At 56.2% G+C, this 14562-nt stretch overlaps 1 protein-coding gene across 3 annotated transcripts in view; it reads right to left on the bottom strand.

Moving 5' to 3' along the window:
* The window catches only part of COBL (cordon-bleu WH2 repeat protein), a 129760-nt gene that overhangs the window by 30759 nt on the left and 84439 nt on the right, over positions 1-14562 (bottom strand). For 2 of the 3 annotated variants that reach the window (XM_054571376.1, XM_054571377.1), the window contains 2 exons: positions 12854-12977; positions 9903-10070 (listed from right to left, as the gene is read on the bottom strand). In XM_054571376.1, the coding sequence (XP_054427351.1) occupies positions 9903-10070; positions 12854-12977 (292 nt within the window). Of the gene's footprint in view, positions 1-3686; positions 5082-9902; positions 10071-12853; positions 12978-14562 lie in introns of those variants that run through there. The other variant, XM_054571378.1, reaches the window with a different exon arrangement.

Here is a 14562-nt window from a genome sequence, read left to right as displayed (position 1 = left end):
CTTGCATGATGGTCCTAGAGGGGTGACGTTTGTAGCAGCAGAACCTAGAGTGGTGGGGGCTGGGGGCCGGGATGGGCAAGGGCAGTTCGCGTTCAGTGGGCATAACGTTTTGGATGGGTCCATCGACAAAGCTCTGGAGGCGGAGGCAATGGAGGGTGAGCGGCAGCGAGGCGGGCCCTGGGCTGAGAAATATCTCCTGGGAGCCCAGGAGTGTGTGTGGGCTGAACCGGAGGCGAGGCCGCCATCACGGGGTGCTGGCCTCCCTGCCTATGTCCAGTAGATTTAGAGGGAGAGGGAAGGCGAGAGGGAGGGGGACAGAGAGCGAGGTACAGGTAGAGGCAGGGAGATGCTCACACGCCAGTATAGTCACACACACTCACACGCACACATGGCAGGTCTCCCTTCCTGTCTAGGCCCCGGCCAGCATCACACCAGCCAGAGTGGACACAGAGTCGGCCCTCTGCGCCCAGGCTGTCCCGCTCCTCTCTGTCCCCTCTGTCCCCTCTTTGGAAAGAGCGGGGCTCACCCCTGAAACGCAGGCACAGAGCTGCGCTGTCACCAGCTGGACCTTTGTTGCCTTGCTCCAGTGGCCGCCCATGGGAGGGTCAGGGTTCCCCCCGGTGGACGACCGGAGCGGGGACGCCAGCAGCATCCGCCGGGCTCCGTCCCCTTCAGCCGCTGGCCGGGCCGGCCGGGCTGGGAGGCTAGTGGGAGCCAGGCGGGGCTGCCCGCGTGCTGGGCCGCGCCTCCCCGCCACGGGACAGTATTTCAAGGCAGGCCTTTCTTAACATGGGCAACTGGACTCCTCAAAGGAGACATGTTGTGGGGCGGCTACACCGGCCGTCCACTCTCACCTTTGGGTTAGAATTTGGGCTACGTAGGCAGTCTGCGTTGCCAGCCCTCTCACACGAAACAGAGTAGGAGACGTTTCCTCTGTCCCCCGAGTCCCTCGCGTGCCAGAGAATGTCTGAGCTGTGCTGGCCACTGCAGCCTGACGCAGAGCCCTTGCTCTCCGTCCCAAAACCAGCGGCGGACTCGTCACCCCAGAGGCGGTGTGGCCAGCCTCGGTGACCTCAAAAGCTCTCCTCTCTTTCTCGTTCCTTTTTTTCTTTCTTTACTGAAGGATTGGGGTAGATATAACCCTCTGGCTTTTACGTGGCTTCATCCATAGTTATAAAACTTTATTATTTTCTCAAGAAGAGAAAAGAAGGGTTATAGAGAGCAATTAAAGGCAGAATAAACAGAGCAGAAAGTGATAATCTCGTGGCTTCCAGGGAAGAAAGGGCTGGGTGGGACGGTGACCGGTGCTGTGTGGCTCCTGGTGATAGACCGAGCTGGGGAACTTGGGCACAGACAATGCCGAGCCGCATGCAGGTAAGACTTGGACCTTCACCCTCACTGAGGCCTTTGAAGTTTGCCTGTCGTCATCTCCATGGCGACGAATGGGGAGCAAACTCTTCTGAGCTCCCTCCTGCTCTGTGTGTGTTGGGCGTGAGCCACGAAGTAGCCGACACACACGCACACTGATAAACACAGGTGCAGCCCCACCTGCGGATGCACAGGTGTGCATGCCTGCAAACACACAGGAGCACACGTGCACACTGATACGCACAGGTGCAGCCCCATCTGCAGATGCATCGGTGTGTGCGCATGCAAACACAGGGGCACACATGCACACAACGCAGGTACATACACACAAACTCAGGTGTGCACACAGGTGCACACTCACAAACACATGCACACCGATGTGTGCACAAAATGCAAACCAGCGCGTGCATGTGCAAACACAGGAGCACACATGCACACACGTGTACAAACGCACACAGATGCAGGTGTTTGCACACAATCCTTCACACAGGTGGCAGGGGTACACAGGTGTGCACACCTGTGAACACACAGGAGCACAGGTGTGCGCACATGTGCACACATGTGCACACTCACAAACACATGCACACCAGCGTGTGCACAAAGTGAAAACAGGTGTGCATGCACATTTGTGAACACAGGGGCACACATGCACAGATGCGCACCAGCATGTGGGCACACATGCAGACACGGGAAATATGCGTACATGCACACAGGTGTGCGGACATGTTTAAGAACACAGGAGCACACATGCACACACCAGAACACATGTGCACACAGGTCTGCAAACGCATGTGTGCAGGCATACGCAGGAGCACGCACACCCACACCACTCCGAACGGAGAGAGGGAGAGAGGGCTCCGGGAGCGGTGGGTTCCTGGACAATGGCCACCGGCTGCGCCGCTCGAGCCACCGCCCCAGCACGTGTGTGGAGGGCCCTCCCCTCCTCACAGGATGCTCGGGGGATGCGCGCCCCACCCCCACCGCAGAGAACCTTGTTTGGCTATGAAAAGCGCTAGTCTGCAAATGGGCACATTTTGCATCAGATTACACGCGTTGCGAACATTGTGAGCAAGCGGTGTCCTAGCTTGGACCCAAATTACCATGGAAACGGAGCACGAGCAGTGGAGCAGTGCCGCAAACCCAGGCGCCACGTGCGATTGCTCCCGCGGATGCTCCCGCCACCCCAGCGAGCAGGCTGCCCTAAGGCTTCTCCCCATTGCGTCATCTCTAGAGCTGGGGGCCCCTATTCACAGCTCAATTGACTTCAGAGCCTTCACATGAGGTCAAGGGCATCTGATGCCAAACGGCAAACCTACTCCTCCAAACAGTATCACGGGGCAGATGCCACCCCTTGTCCCACAGTCCACCACCCGCAACCCTATGGTGAAAGGGGAGTCTTTTAAGCCAACTATGGGTGAAAAAAGATTCAGAGTTAATGTTTCTTTGACCCTGGCACTTGCTGTGAGCTCGCATGGGTACCGGCCGCCTTCGGTCGGCTCGGTTTGGGCCCCTGTTCAGAACCGTGAGCTCCTGTCAACCCGTGTTCCTTAAGCATAACTCCCGATGCGACGTTACAGAGAAAAAGGAACGGCAGTTCTCGTGGGGGCCCGCAAGGAGAATGGATGACTGGCACGGAGGGTTGGGTTCTGAGGTTGAGCCAGAAACGAAAACGTCTCTGAAATGCAAGGGCTGGGCTTGGAGGAAAAAAGCATCCCTGAATGAATCTGTCGGATTCCTCGGAGACGCTCATGCGTGGATCTCCAACACCTGCCCATAGGATTGCCCTGAATTTCACGCAGCTGCCTGTCAAGCCATCCCGGGGGCGGAGCGCCCTGAGGTTCTCTCCTGCATCCGCGATGGCGGCTGGTTCCACGACCCAGGAGGCTGGCCGCCGTGGCTGAACCCCTGTCCTCCTGGGAACTGGTTCAGCTCTGCTGGGCCGGCCCCCACCCTCCACGTCTGTGCCCTCTAGTTTCACCAGATTTGGAGGCGTCTTTCGCTTTACATTTTGTGTCTCCTTAACCAACAATTCTAAGAGCAATTTGGCTTTTCCCTGCCCTTCTCCGAACCGTTCACCCGCAGACTCCGTCCTGCCTGCCTTCCCCTCCCTCAGCCGAACAGCGGCTTCTGGCGCACACGCTTATTGCTGTAATTACATACAATCTCGTGCCGTCTTTAAAGTCTGGGTCATAAACCCCGGTGCTTTCCCCAACATTTAGGCAAACAGTACCTTTTCTTGTTTAGACTTTCCCCACTTAATGATTTGAGGGCAAATGACGGCTACTTATCAGACAAAAGTTCTTTATTTTAATGCAAAAGAAAAAAAGGCACTTTCTAACTTGTTTCTTTGTGAGTAATTTCTATAACTTTCCAGGTTTTTTCTTTTCACCAACACATGGCACTAGATTGGTTATATGTAGTTCTAGCTATGCATTTCTATACATTCTAGCTTATATTTCTTTTTTATTAATATCAACATTGGCTGAGACAACTCCTACATTAAGTCGTTACTACCATTTTCAATGTAACCCACCAGACAACAGTCATACAAGTAAAAAACACTGATTCCTTTTCTTACTTTGAGCAATAACATTAAAAAAAATCTTTTGGAGAAAAACATGACAAGCTTCTCCCGTTAAATGTCTCTTTGCACAATAACCAAAGTTAAGCTAAACAAGCGGGTCCGTTTTCCTGAAACCCCGACCCCCGCCAAGGCCATCTTCCCTGCCGGCCGGCTCAGAACGGCTGAGGCGCCGAGTTCTCGGGAATGGGAGGGGCTTTCCCAGGAAGGGAAGGGGATCCTGCACTTCGGAAAGAGCCGGCCACTCCCCTCCGGGGACACGGCGGTCACACCCTGGGGCATCGCTACTCCACGGACGACCCTCCAGACTAGCATTTGGCAAACGGAGCTGCCGTGACTTCCTTGGGTTTGGGGCCCGGTAAGCAAACTCCGTGTGGCGACCGGCTGCTTGCTCTCACGGCCCCGAGGCGGGCGCGAAGCCAGCACCACACGCTTCTCGGTGCTGGGTAGGAAGTGGGTGAAGGGCTGAATGTGTTGTGGATGGAAGTGGGGGAGGCGCTCCTCGCTCGCTGTTCTGTTTGCAAACTGTCTAAACGTTGGAGATCACAGCAATAGGAAACCCTGAAAAACACAGAAACGTTGGGTCCTGCACGTCCCTGAGCACAGATACAGGCCATGGGCTGGGAGTTCCTACAGGTACTTCCGGTGCATGCGTTTGGGCACCTGGTTTTCCCAGGTAGATAGTGTTCCTACCCAAACTGACTGCACTGCTGAATTTACAGACGCAATCCCGTGAGAAGGCAAAGAGGGACGAAATTCTGCAACTGACTATCAATGGAGAAATTCGAGAATTAAGAATGGATTGAAATAAAGCAAGGTTCTTAACAGAAGCATATCCATGTATCAGTGCAAGTGGAATTTCAGACAGGTCAGTATCACCAGCGTAGAATTGATGTAGAAAAGTCTTTGCCGCCTACAAGGACATAGGCGTCCCGGTCAAGCAGATCTCTGCTGGTGATGCAGTATCGGTAAATTCTAAAGAGAGTCAACCGCGGCGTACGAGCGACCCTGCGGTGCGAGGGCAGGAGAGCCAGGGCCGGGGCCGCGGAGGACGGGAGGTCCAAGGCACGGAGCTCCGCGCGCCGTCGTCAGAAGCGCTGGGCGTGACTAGGGAATGACGCGCAGCAGTAAACTGTGGGGGAATAAATGGCAGAGTGTGAACGCACCCCGGGAAAGCAACCGCCACCTCAGCGTGCACCTTCCAGGCCCTGGGGACTTAACGGCGCACCGGGAGGGCCTACCAGCTGGGCCACCACTGTCGGCCGTTGCGTGTCCTTTCCCCCTTTGTCTACGGCAGCTGGGAAAAGGGTCTTGCGATTCAACACGCATGATTCCGTCTCCTGGAAGGACTTCGTTATAAGCGTCTTTGCTCTCGCTGTTTCGTTTAGGTTGTCAGATAAAACAATTTGGAGTTGACATGGAACTTTAAAGTCCCTGCTGGCTGAGACAGCGGCCAGCTGGTTTGCAACCTTTGCCAATTGCCGTGGTGTAAACACCTGCTCCTTTGGATTTCCAGCCATCAACATCAGTTGCTGAATGTGGCGTGAGGGAGAGGTACAGAGCATCAGCCTGCTGTACAGGATTTCTACTGTTACATGCTATTGAATCAAACTGGTTCGATACACGTAAATAACCTCAAGAATACAGAAAGAGTCAACAGTAGGAAAGTAGTAAGGAAGTGATGAGGTTTCAGAATTTGTTACTTTTGTTTGTCATATTACTTTTTTAATGGCGAACTTCTGTAATTTACTGTTTAATAATGGTTGTGTTCAGCAATTGGCTTGCAACATTCTCAAAATTGCAACAGTCTGTCTAGGTTGGGTGCCCCCGTCCCACTGACCTGCCACTGAGTCCTTCCATCTCTCTCTAGTTAGGGACTCGGTAGCTTGCAAGTAAAGCACTAAAACATTAGCGAACAACAGCAAATGAGTTCATCGGCCTCTTTTTCGAAGGCTGTAACACAGCTCTATCATCCTTCTTGTTGCTTGGCGTCTAAGGAACATTTGATCTTTAGTTCAGGTTGGGCAAGTTGAATGGTTTTCAAGGCATGATACTCCTAGCAGGCTAGAAACTCAGCTCCATTTCCTCAAAGGTACTCCCGGGCTGGGGCAGACTCTGCTCCCGCCGGGGCCGATTTCCTTCCATTGCACTCACGCTGCGAGCACGGCCCCTGGCCCTCCCCGCTCCTGCCTGCAGGCTGCAGCGGCCTCTCCCAGGGCTGCGGGAGCAGCCGTGTGGCTGGCTCTCTGGCAGGGGGTGGAAAGCGGCAGATAAACAGAAGATGAGGGCCAGAGAGCGCCTCTGGGCTGGCACCTGATGCCCACACACCGGCAGGGTGTCGAGGAGCTTCCACGACAAACGGGACTCCCAGAATGACACCGTGTCACAGATTGGGGCTTGACTACTTTTTTAAAAAAAGATTATATTTACTTATTTTTAGAGAGGGGGGAGGAAGGGAGAAAGGGAGGGAGAGAATTATCAATGTGTGGTTGCCTCTCTCTCTCTCTCTCTCTCTCTCTCGTGCGCCCCCTGCTGGGGACCTGGCCCGCCACCCAGGCATGGTGCCCTGACTGGGAATCGAACCGGTGACCCTTTGGTTTGCAGGCCAGTGCTCAAGCCACTGAGCCACACCAGCCGGGGCTGACTACTTTGTTTTGAAACAGGCGAAGTGCTTAATTGTGGTTTCAATTTTAGAGCACAACTTCAGGTGACTTGAAAGAAGACTGTCCCGATATAAGGGACATCCGCAAAAGCCCCGCCCCGCCTCCCCAGCCTCGTGCCGTCTGCTCGGGCAGGTTCCCGCTGCTCCGTGAGCAGAGCCCTCGCCCAGCCCCGGCAGTGGCCTTCCTGCGTCCTCGGTTCCCCTGCGGAGCCGCGCCGCCTGGTGTGGGAATTATTGTCGCTGCCAGTTTTACACTGAGTGCACTCAAATGACTTCCTCACTGAAAATGGATTGTCTGAGTCTCTCATTTCCTTTTCTTAGTTTAGACCTGCTTTAAAGTTCTTGAGAATGAGGGGCCTGTTCATACCCTGAAAATCAGTCAGCTAGAAACAGCACGGTGGCACTTGAACCCTACGTGCCATTCGGAGCAGGAGACGGTGACCCCCTTTTCCCTTTAAAATCCCCTGCCAACTCCCCTAGACACGTGTATCCATGGAGAGGTGGATCGGCTCCAGGCTGGTCGGGAAAACGTGTAAGAAAACGGCAGTTCTGGGACTGTTCGGTTTGGAAATAAAAGGTAAATTGGGGAACTGTGGTTTGAACTCTCTGTGCGCTGGTTTTTAAATCCCCAGGGTCTTCGCACTGGAACAAGCCATGGGTGCAAGGTTAGTAGCCTAGTCATTACCAGTCCTGCAAAGCTCAGAAACCGGTAACTCGAGGCGATGGGCGGGGCCGGCGTGTCAGCCTCGTTTCACAGCAAAGGTTCCACCGGCACCACAGGCGAGCGGAAAGCAAGCTCGTTAGAAAGTTATGAGAAAAAAAATCCGCATGCAATTACACTAGTGTAAGCGCGTGTGTGAAGCACCTGTGTGACACTACGAAGCTGAAGGTTAATAGGGAAGCTTATTAATAAGAAACAAAAAGGGTTACAGAACGTAGAGCATAAAACTGCTCTTCCCCTGTTACAATTATGCTCAAACACATCACCAAAGACCCATTCGCCGTGATCGCTGAGGCACAACTGGAGAGAACCCACAGCTTAACCACTCCCCTCGCACACATGGCACAGGCGGCACGTATTTCCCAACCCAGACTCCACCGGCTGAGCTGGCGGCCACCAGGAAGATGCTGGCCCCACGGGGCAGCCAGGAGGAGCCTCCGTTACGCACCGGGGGAGGGCTGACGTGGCTTTCCACCTGCCCCAAGCTGACCCTGAACGGCCACAGTTTGTCTATTTCAAGTTCACTTTGCAAGAGATACAATTATGCTTCTTATGGCCGGAAGTACTCATCAATGGGATACAAGCTTCCAAGGGCTTATAACTCAGACACACAACTTTGCCAGCCCGATCCTGGTGTCCTTATAGCTGCTACGATTATCAAGAAACCAGACCCTGCAGCCGCTGGGCCCTGAGCGGGCACCGCCCAGGGCAGGGCCCCTTCCGGCAGTGCCTCTGGTCTGCGGAGCAGGAAATGGCAGACGCGGCTGGAGGCCGGGCCTGCATTGAAACCGTCCTTTGAGGGCGATAGTTGCTTGGCCCTCCCGACTCTCGGAGGCACGGCCGCACTGCCTTCGAGTGACGCTCCCACTCGTCACCACTGACATCTCCCTGAGCTCCTCCTCACACGTCTCACGTGCTCCAGGCGGCCCCGAGCCGGGGGCTGCAGGCTGGACACAGGTGTCACTGCCGGCTGCCTACCAGCTGCGCCTTCCCACATCCCGGACCCGAGCTCCGGTGTCGGCGAGCGGCACCATCCGCGCACTGGTGGGGACGCTGGCCCGACTCCGGGCAGCCGGGCTGGGCCTGACTTACCTACGGTGAGCCCGTGCTTACCAGCGACTGGGTCCATGCGGTGCCCAGCCGCAGCCGGTGAGGCATGGCAGACGTGCAGTTGGGGGCTCCTGGGGAAGGTTTGCTTTTCCTACAAAACTATCGCTCTTCGTTCGCAAAAATTCAGCCACAACCCCCTCAACCGCAGTCTGAGGAGGTCGGCCACGACGACGACACAGAGAAAAGACAGGGAGAAGCTCGACCCTCAGTCACAGCTTCAGGCTCCAGGAGAAAGTGACGCTCCGAGAACCCACTCTGTGGGTGCCAGGAGCAGCCCCAGGCGAGGCCACCGGAGGCTGTCGGCCGTGGCGTGGGGCCGAGACCCACCATCTCGACGTGAAGTGTAGGGCTGCCGAGCCTCGGCTGTTGCCTCCCTGAATTTTTGACACCCTGTGAAGACTCATTTGCATTCAGAAGCGCATCCTATGTCAAGATGATCAAACGCATGTTAACGAGGGAGTGAAGTGTTTGTAAAGAAAGATGAAAGGAATCAGGGTTATTGTGCCTGGAGGAGGTAACCCAGCCAGGACCTTCTGAACCCAAAGTGGGCGGCGTGCCAGCCTGCATCTCCGAAGAGGACAGGAAATGCCGAAGGGGCCCAGAGGTGGAGCAGAATGGACTTTCTAGCACGCGTGCGGGCGGCTGCTGCTCCGCGGGCGGCGCGCAGGGCGATGTGGCGCATTCGGAAAACGCAGCCCAGGGCGTGCCTGCTTTGGGACGGGCCACGCTGCCACAGACGTGCTCAGGCGTGGCGTTTGGGTGACGCCAGCTGAATACACAGATACAGTTAAATATGTCCAACGTCCCCCATTGGGAGGCGGGGATGCTGCACACAGTGCTTACAAGTGTCTAAGAGGAAGCGCGGGCAACGGTGTGAGCCGGAGCTCACGCCATGCCGGACGGACGGAAACCAGAGGGGCCTCTCATGCTGGCTATGGCTGCACTCCCATCCAGCAGCGCCCCCGGTGCCCCGGTCTCCCTCTCCGCAGAGTGACGGGGCTGACGCTGGCCCCTGACCCCACGGCCCAGGTCCTGGCTCCCCGGCCCTCCGAGCTCTGGGGCACAGCCCATGTTGTATTCGCGTCTCCCCGGGTGAGCTCGCGGCCCAGGCTCCTCGCTGCGACTCTGGCTGCACTGTTGCTGTCTGCAGATGCTCTGGGATGAGTGCTCCCTGAGGGACATTAGCTTCTAGCCGGCTGTCCCCGCCCACAGGGTGCAACTTTGCCTGCAGTCTAACCACAATCGGCCCGATGAACGGGTTAAAGCGTTTTTTTGCAGGTCCCCGCGGGGCATTCACTGGTGACCAGGACACATTGCTTTGAGTGTTTGGAAAGAAAAGCAGGAGAAGAAAGGTACCGACACCCCAGGGCAAGGACGGGAAGCCTGGAAACACAGCCCCAACACCAAGGACCAGAGAGGAGCGGTCAACACCCGTGGACGAGAAAACAAGAGGCACATACGTGTTGGGCTCAGGTCGGCGGCCTCGGAAGCGCCTTCCCCGGGAAAGCCGAGAGGCTCCGCCGCGTCTGTGTCAGGAGGAGGGTAGGGCGGGGGCGGGGGAAGCACCAGCTGAGGGGGCCCCCGGGCAGTGCCTCTGGGAGGCTTTTGTGGCACCTGCCGTCCGACACCTAATGGAATCAATGAGGGTCACTTCAGCAGGTTAAGGCCAGGGCTCCCTGCCCTCCACAGACGGCACCTCGCCGTCACCCCCTCACCGAAGCCACCCTTACCCGGCACCAAATCCGGCCTCATTCAACACCAGATCCAGCCACACCCGGCACCAAATCCAACCATGCTCAACATTCATTCAACACCAGATCCAGCCACACCCGCTACCAAATCCAAACACACGTGGCTCCAAATTCAACCCCGTCTGGCGCCACGTCCAACCACACCGTGCACTAAATCTCTCACCCAGCACCAAACCCAGCCATGCTTGGCAGCAAATCAAAGTCACTCAAAGTCTAACATTTCACAAACAGAGCGCACGATCCCCTGGCCACTTGGGAAATACGGGCTCCGTCGCAATTTGTCTCGGGCAGGCACCGCTGTGTGTAGAGGCTGGGCGTGCAACTGTCCTTAAAAGCTCCCTAGCGCCTCCGTCAGGTGGAGAGGAACCGCGTCATTCACGCGGCCCAGTCCAGGCTCAGGGGCGCGCCTCTTAGCGTCCTCTCCTGCAGGGTGGCGTGGCCGCCGCCCTCGCCTGCCGCCGTAAGCCTCTCCCAGGGCCGCCCCGCTCCACGGCCTGGCGCCGGCGGGTGCGGACTCTGTCCAGAAGAGGGTCCTGAGTGGGATTTACACACTGGGGGTCCCTTCACAGTTTCACGTGAAAACAAGGCTTTCTTCTGTGAATGACATTTTTTGAAAGTCAGTGACTGAATAAATGATATGCAGAACTAGTGCCGTAAGTCACGCTTACTATCATTTCTTTTACAAATGCTTCCTTCACGCTTCAAAGCTTAGAATCTTCTAGAAACTAAGAGATTTCATGCGTCCTGCTCTTGATCAGATCTCTAATAAAAGTCTTAAGGAGCATCATTTCTTCATCAAGAGACACACCTATCTATTCCTGCTCCTCGTTAGAGTTCCTCAGCCACGAGACACAGTGATTTCACCACATGGACACATCGCTTCCTGCCTCGACGTGCCCGTGAGCTGTGAGCGGCGTGGCCGGGCACCGCCAGGCCCGGGCACGACCCACAGGGGGAAGAGGCCGCTCCTGGACGCTTATGTCTGTTTGCTATGGAATGGGGGTCGAGACCCCAATCTGGCCAGCTGTTCTATCTCAGTAGAAAAAGATGCTCAACATTTTTTTTTTTTTTTTGTGGACAGGGGCTACTTTTATTACTTTTCTACTTTAACTAAAGCGTAGACTTTGGCTGTCAGTTCTCCTCTTGGCCGTGTTGGTGTGTTTTTGTTCACGGGGATTTGTGGTGGGGAGGGAAGTCTGCCTCGAAATGCCCCGTGACCTCAGAAAGCATTCGAGCTACTCGAGGTGGGAAGGCGCGTCCGCCCTCACCTAGGGGAGTTTACAGACCAGAGGGACGCTCGGCGGCGAGCTACGACCAGCCGCACCTCTTCTGCGTGGCACGCTCCGTAGCGAGGGGGTTTTCCCTCCAGTTTCTGACGTTCCAACGCCCACGCCCCCTCGTGCTGCGGCGGCCCGGCTCTCCGAGCACGTCGGGCATGCGGCTCGGCCCTCCGGGTGTGAGCCAGGGCGTCCTGCATGTGCGGGCGAGGGCTGCGCGGCCTGGGGCCCGGCACGGTGCAGCCACAGCCCCACTGCCACTACAAGAGGACGCTCCTCGGAATTTCCTCGGGGGACGCTCAAGCTGAGGGCTGCCGTCCCGTCAGGGAATGGTGGGGGAGGCGAGCCTGGGAGGGAGGTCGCGGTCTCCTCATGAGAAAAAGGAGAAACCGGCTTCATTTTGATGCGCTCCTGAGCATGTTTTCTTTAAACCTGAGCATATTTGCCTTGGGAAGGAGGGTGAACTGACATGAAATGCAGGCTCTTGCTCCTCAGGGTCATCGACTCCCAGGCCGTGGAAGGCTCAGATATTAATAGTGAGGTGCCGGCGAGGGGAACACGCTGACAAACCGCCAAGTAGCTCTTCTGCAGCGTCACGCCCCGACAAAGGCCACTTGTCCCAGGCGCCCCTGAGCTGTGGGGGCCGCAGCCATTCAGTCAAAGGCAAAATGTGGGTGACAAGTGGACAAAACGGCATCAAAGGGGCCACCTGACCGCTTCCATAAGGGCCCTGGCGCACTGCAGTCCGGGGGCTGACTCAGGCACCCCTCTTTCCAGCACCGCTTCCCTGCGCCATCCGCGATTTTAGAATAAATTAACCGTCCCTGGCGGGTGGAACCTTCCGTCCCGCCGCTCCACTTCCCGGTCCCGCGGGGGTGGGATCAACAATCTAACAGGTCTCTGCTCACAGACGTTACGATTCTACCCTCTTTCCTCTGGATCCCCCTTCTTATTTCCTGAGGTATCAGGGCCTTGGCGACAGATGTGAAAGGCATGCAAGCGGAGGCCAGTTTCACACAAGGCGCTCAGAAGTGACCCATCCGCCTGCCGTCCGCCGAAATCTGCTCTCTCAGCACCATGCACACACGTCACCGAGGGCGCATCCTCCTCCCGCGGAGACCAGGCCACACGCCACAGTCACGCTGCCCACGGCCGCCCCGCCCGCTCCTCCCGCGTCCCCCGCCTTCTCCCCGCCCGCCCCCTGCACGCCGGGGGGCTCCGCGTGCGCTCCCACGGCCAGACCGCTTCCCTCCAGACGTCCCCTCGTTAGTGTTAATACTTTCGGTGTTAATGCCAGGCCAGCAGCGGCCGCGAGGTTAGTGGCAGGGCCAGGGTCGCAGGCAGAGCCGCCCGGGGCGGGCAGGCCGCAGGCCACTCACTCACCCGTCGCGCCCTTCCTGCTCTCCTCGCGGTCCTCGGTGCGCGGCGGCACCCGGGGGCTGGGCGGCGGGGGCGCAGGAGCCCGCCTCTTCTTCTTCTGTAGGTCCATCTGCGACCCCAGCGACGCCTGCGGAGCACAAAGGGCCGTCCGGGTCAGGGCCTCTGCTGGCGGAGGGGTGCCCGTGGGAGCCCCCCGCCCGGACACGCTAGCTCGGGGGACACGGTGCTCTCCGGCCCCATGGCGACCAGCGATGCGCGGACTCCCCCAGGACCCAGATGACGTGGGAAACGCGGGGACGTCTTGGTGTGAAGGTGAGAAAGGGGATCCTCAGCTCCCAATTCAATGGAAAGGAAAACTGTTTTTCCTGGAAGCTGCATGGAGAGCTGCCACGAGCGCGCCCACGCAGAGGAAGAACAAAAGCAACACACATCGACTTCAAAGGTTTTGAAAATTATACAAGCAAGAGGAAGGGAAAAAAACCGCGTTAGTAACTAACACGCAGCTGAACTCCTAACGCTTGGCACCCTTTTGTCGCGTCTCTAGTTTCTCTTTTAAAAATCTTATTTTTTTCCTTCCTTCTACATGATGTTCTAATCCATGCAAAATAAAAAGGTAAGAATATGTCATTGTATAAGTGACACTGAAAAAACCCTCTATAATGTATTTTATGTAAAAAACAGACATAACACAAAGCTCAGAGTCTGAGCAGCAGTTTCTTGTCCGCCGCCCCCACAGCAGCCCCGACCACTTCAAACTCCTTTCTCTGTTAAAGTTGACTCCATTTTTATAAATAATAAGCTTATTTCTTGATCTTCCCACGTTAGATACTGGCTTCCGCGGACCCGCGAGGCACTACCCATGAGCACAGACACATTCACTCATGCTTTCCTCCCCCAAGTCCCCAATCTTTTCAAAAATCACAGCAAGAGACTGAAACTCACCATTGAGTTAGAGAGTTATAATAGATAGTATAATTACATAAAACAAATGTTCTGCAGGAGGGGCTTTCTCCAGCTGAGACGTGTAACATGTCCGTTGCCCACATTTTCTTTCTACGCCATGTTTTGTTTTCTCTGAACGTGATGACCGATTTGCTTCCTCACTGAGTTTCCTAGAAATTCCTTTCCCTGGACTCAGTTGTGTTTTTTTTTTCCTACCACTGGCTTCTTGGATCCCCTGCCACTTCAAAAAGTCACGTCTCCCTTTTCACGGAGCACCATCTCCCCCGGCTTTCTGAGACCAGACGCACGTGAAATCAAGTTCTGAGACTTTGAAAATCTAAACACGCTTCCGTTCGACCGCCCCGAACGGTCAGCATGAATGTTTCCGGGACCTCGGCTGCTAATTCCTGTCTCTCAAATGCGGACCCATCAGCCACTGGCTCCGAGCTGGAAACCGCTGGGCCGCGCGGCGGGTCTGCTTTCCCTCCGTAGGCGCCGTCCCTTCCGGGGCCCTGCCGGCCCTTAGGACGGCGGGTCCTGGCTGGAGTCCTCTCCCCTGCCTGCGCACCTGCGACCCCTGCGACCTGCGCGTCCCTTCGCTCTGCAGAACCTTCTGCTCTTGTGGTTTTCGACGTTTTCCTTCCCTCTGTTCTCTCTCTCTGGGTTCCGATCAGTTGAACAACCGAGGGCTCTAAATCCATGTTCTAATTTTTCTGGGATATTCTCGCCCAGTTTAAAAATACTTTGCTTCCTTTCTTGGAAATTTCCTT

This window comes from Pteronotus mesoamericanus, unplaced genomic scaffold (genome assembly GCF_021234165.1).
Source record: "Pteronotus mesoamericanus isolate MK-2021 breed Mesoamerican mustached bat unplaced genomic scaffold, CSHL_Meso_final contig_220, whole genome shotgun sequence".
Taxonomy (NCBI): Eukaryota; Metazoa; Chordata; class Mammalia; order Chiroptera; family Mormoopidae; genus Pteronotus; species Pteronotus mesoamericanus.
The sequence above is the reverse complement of the archived record's forward strand: the minus strand, read 5'-3'. Positions and strand labels throughout refer to the sequence as shown.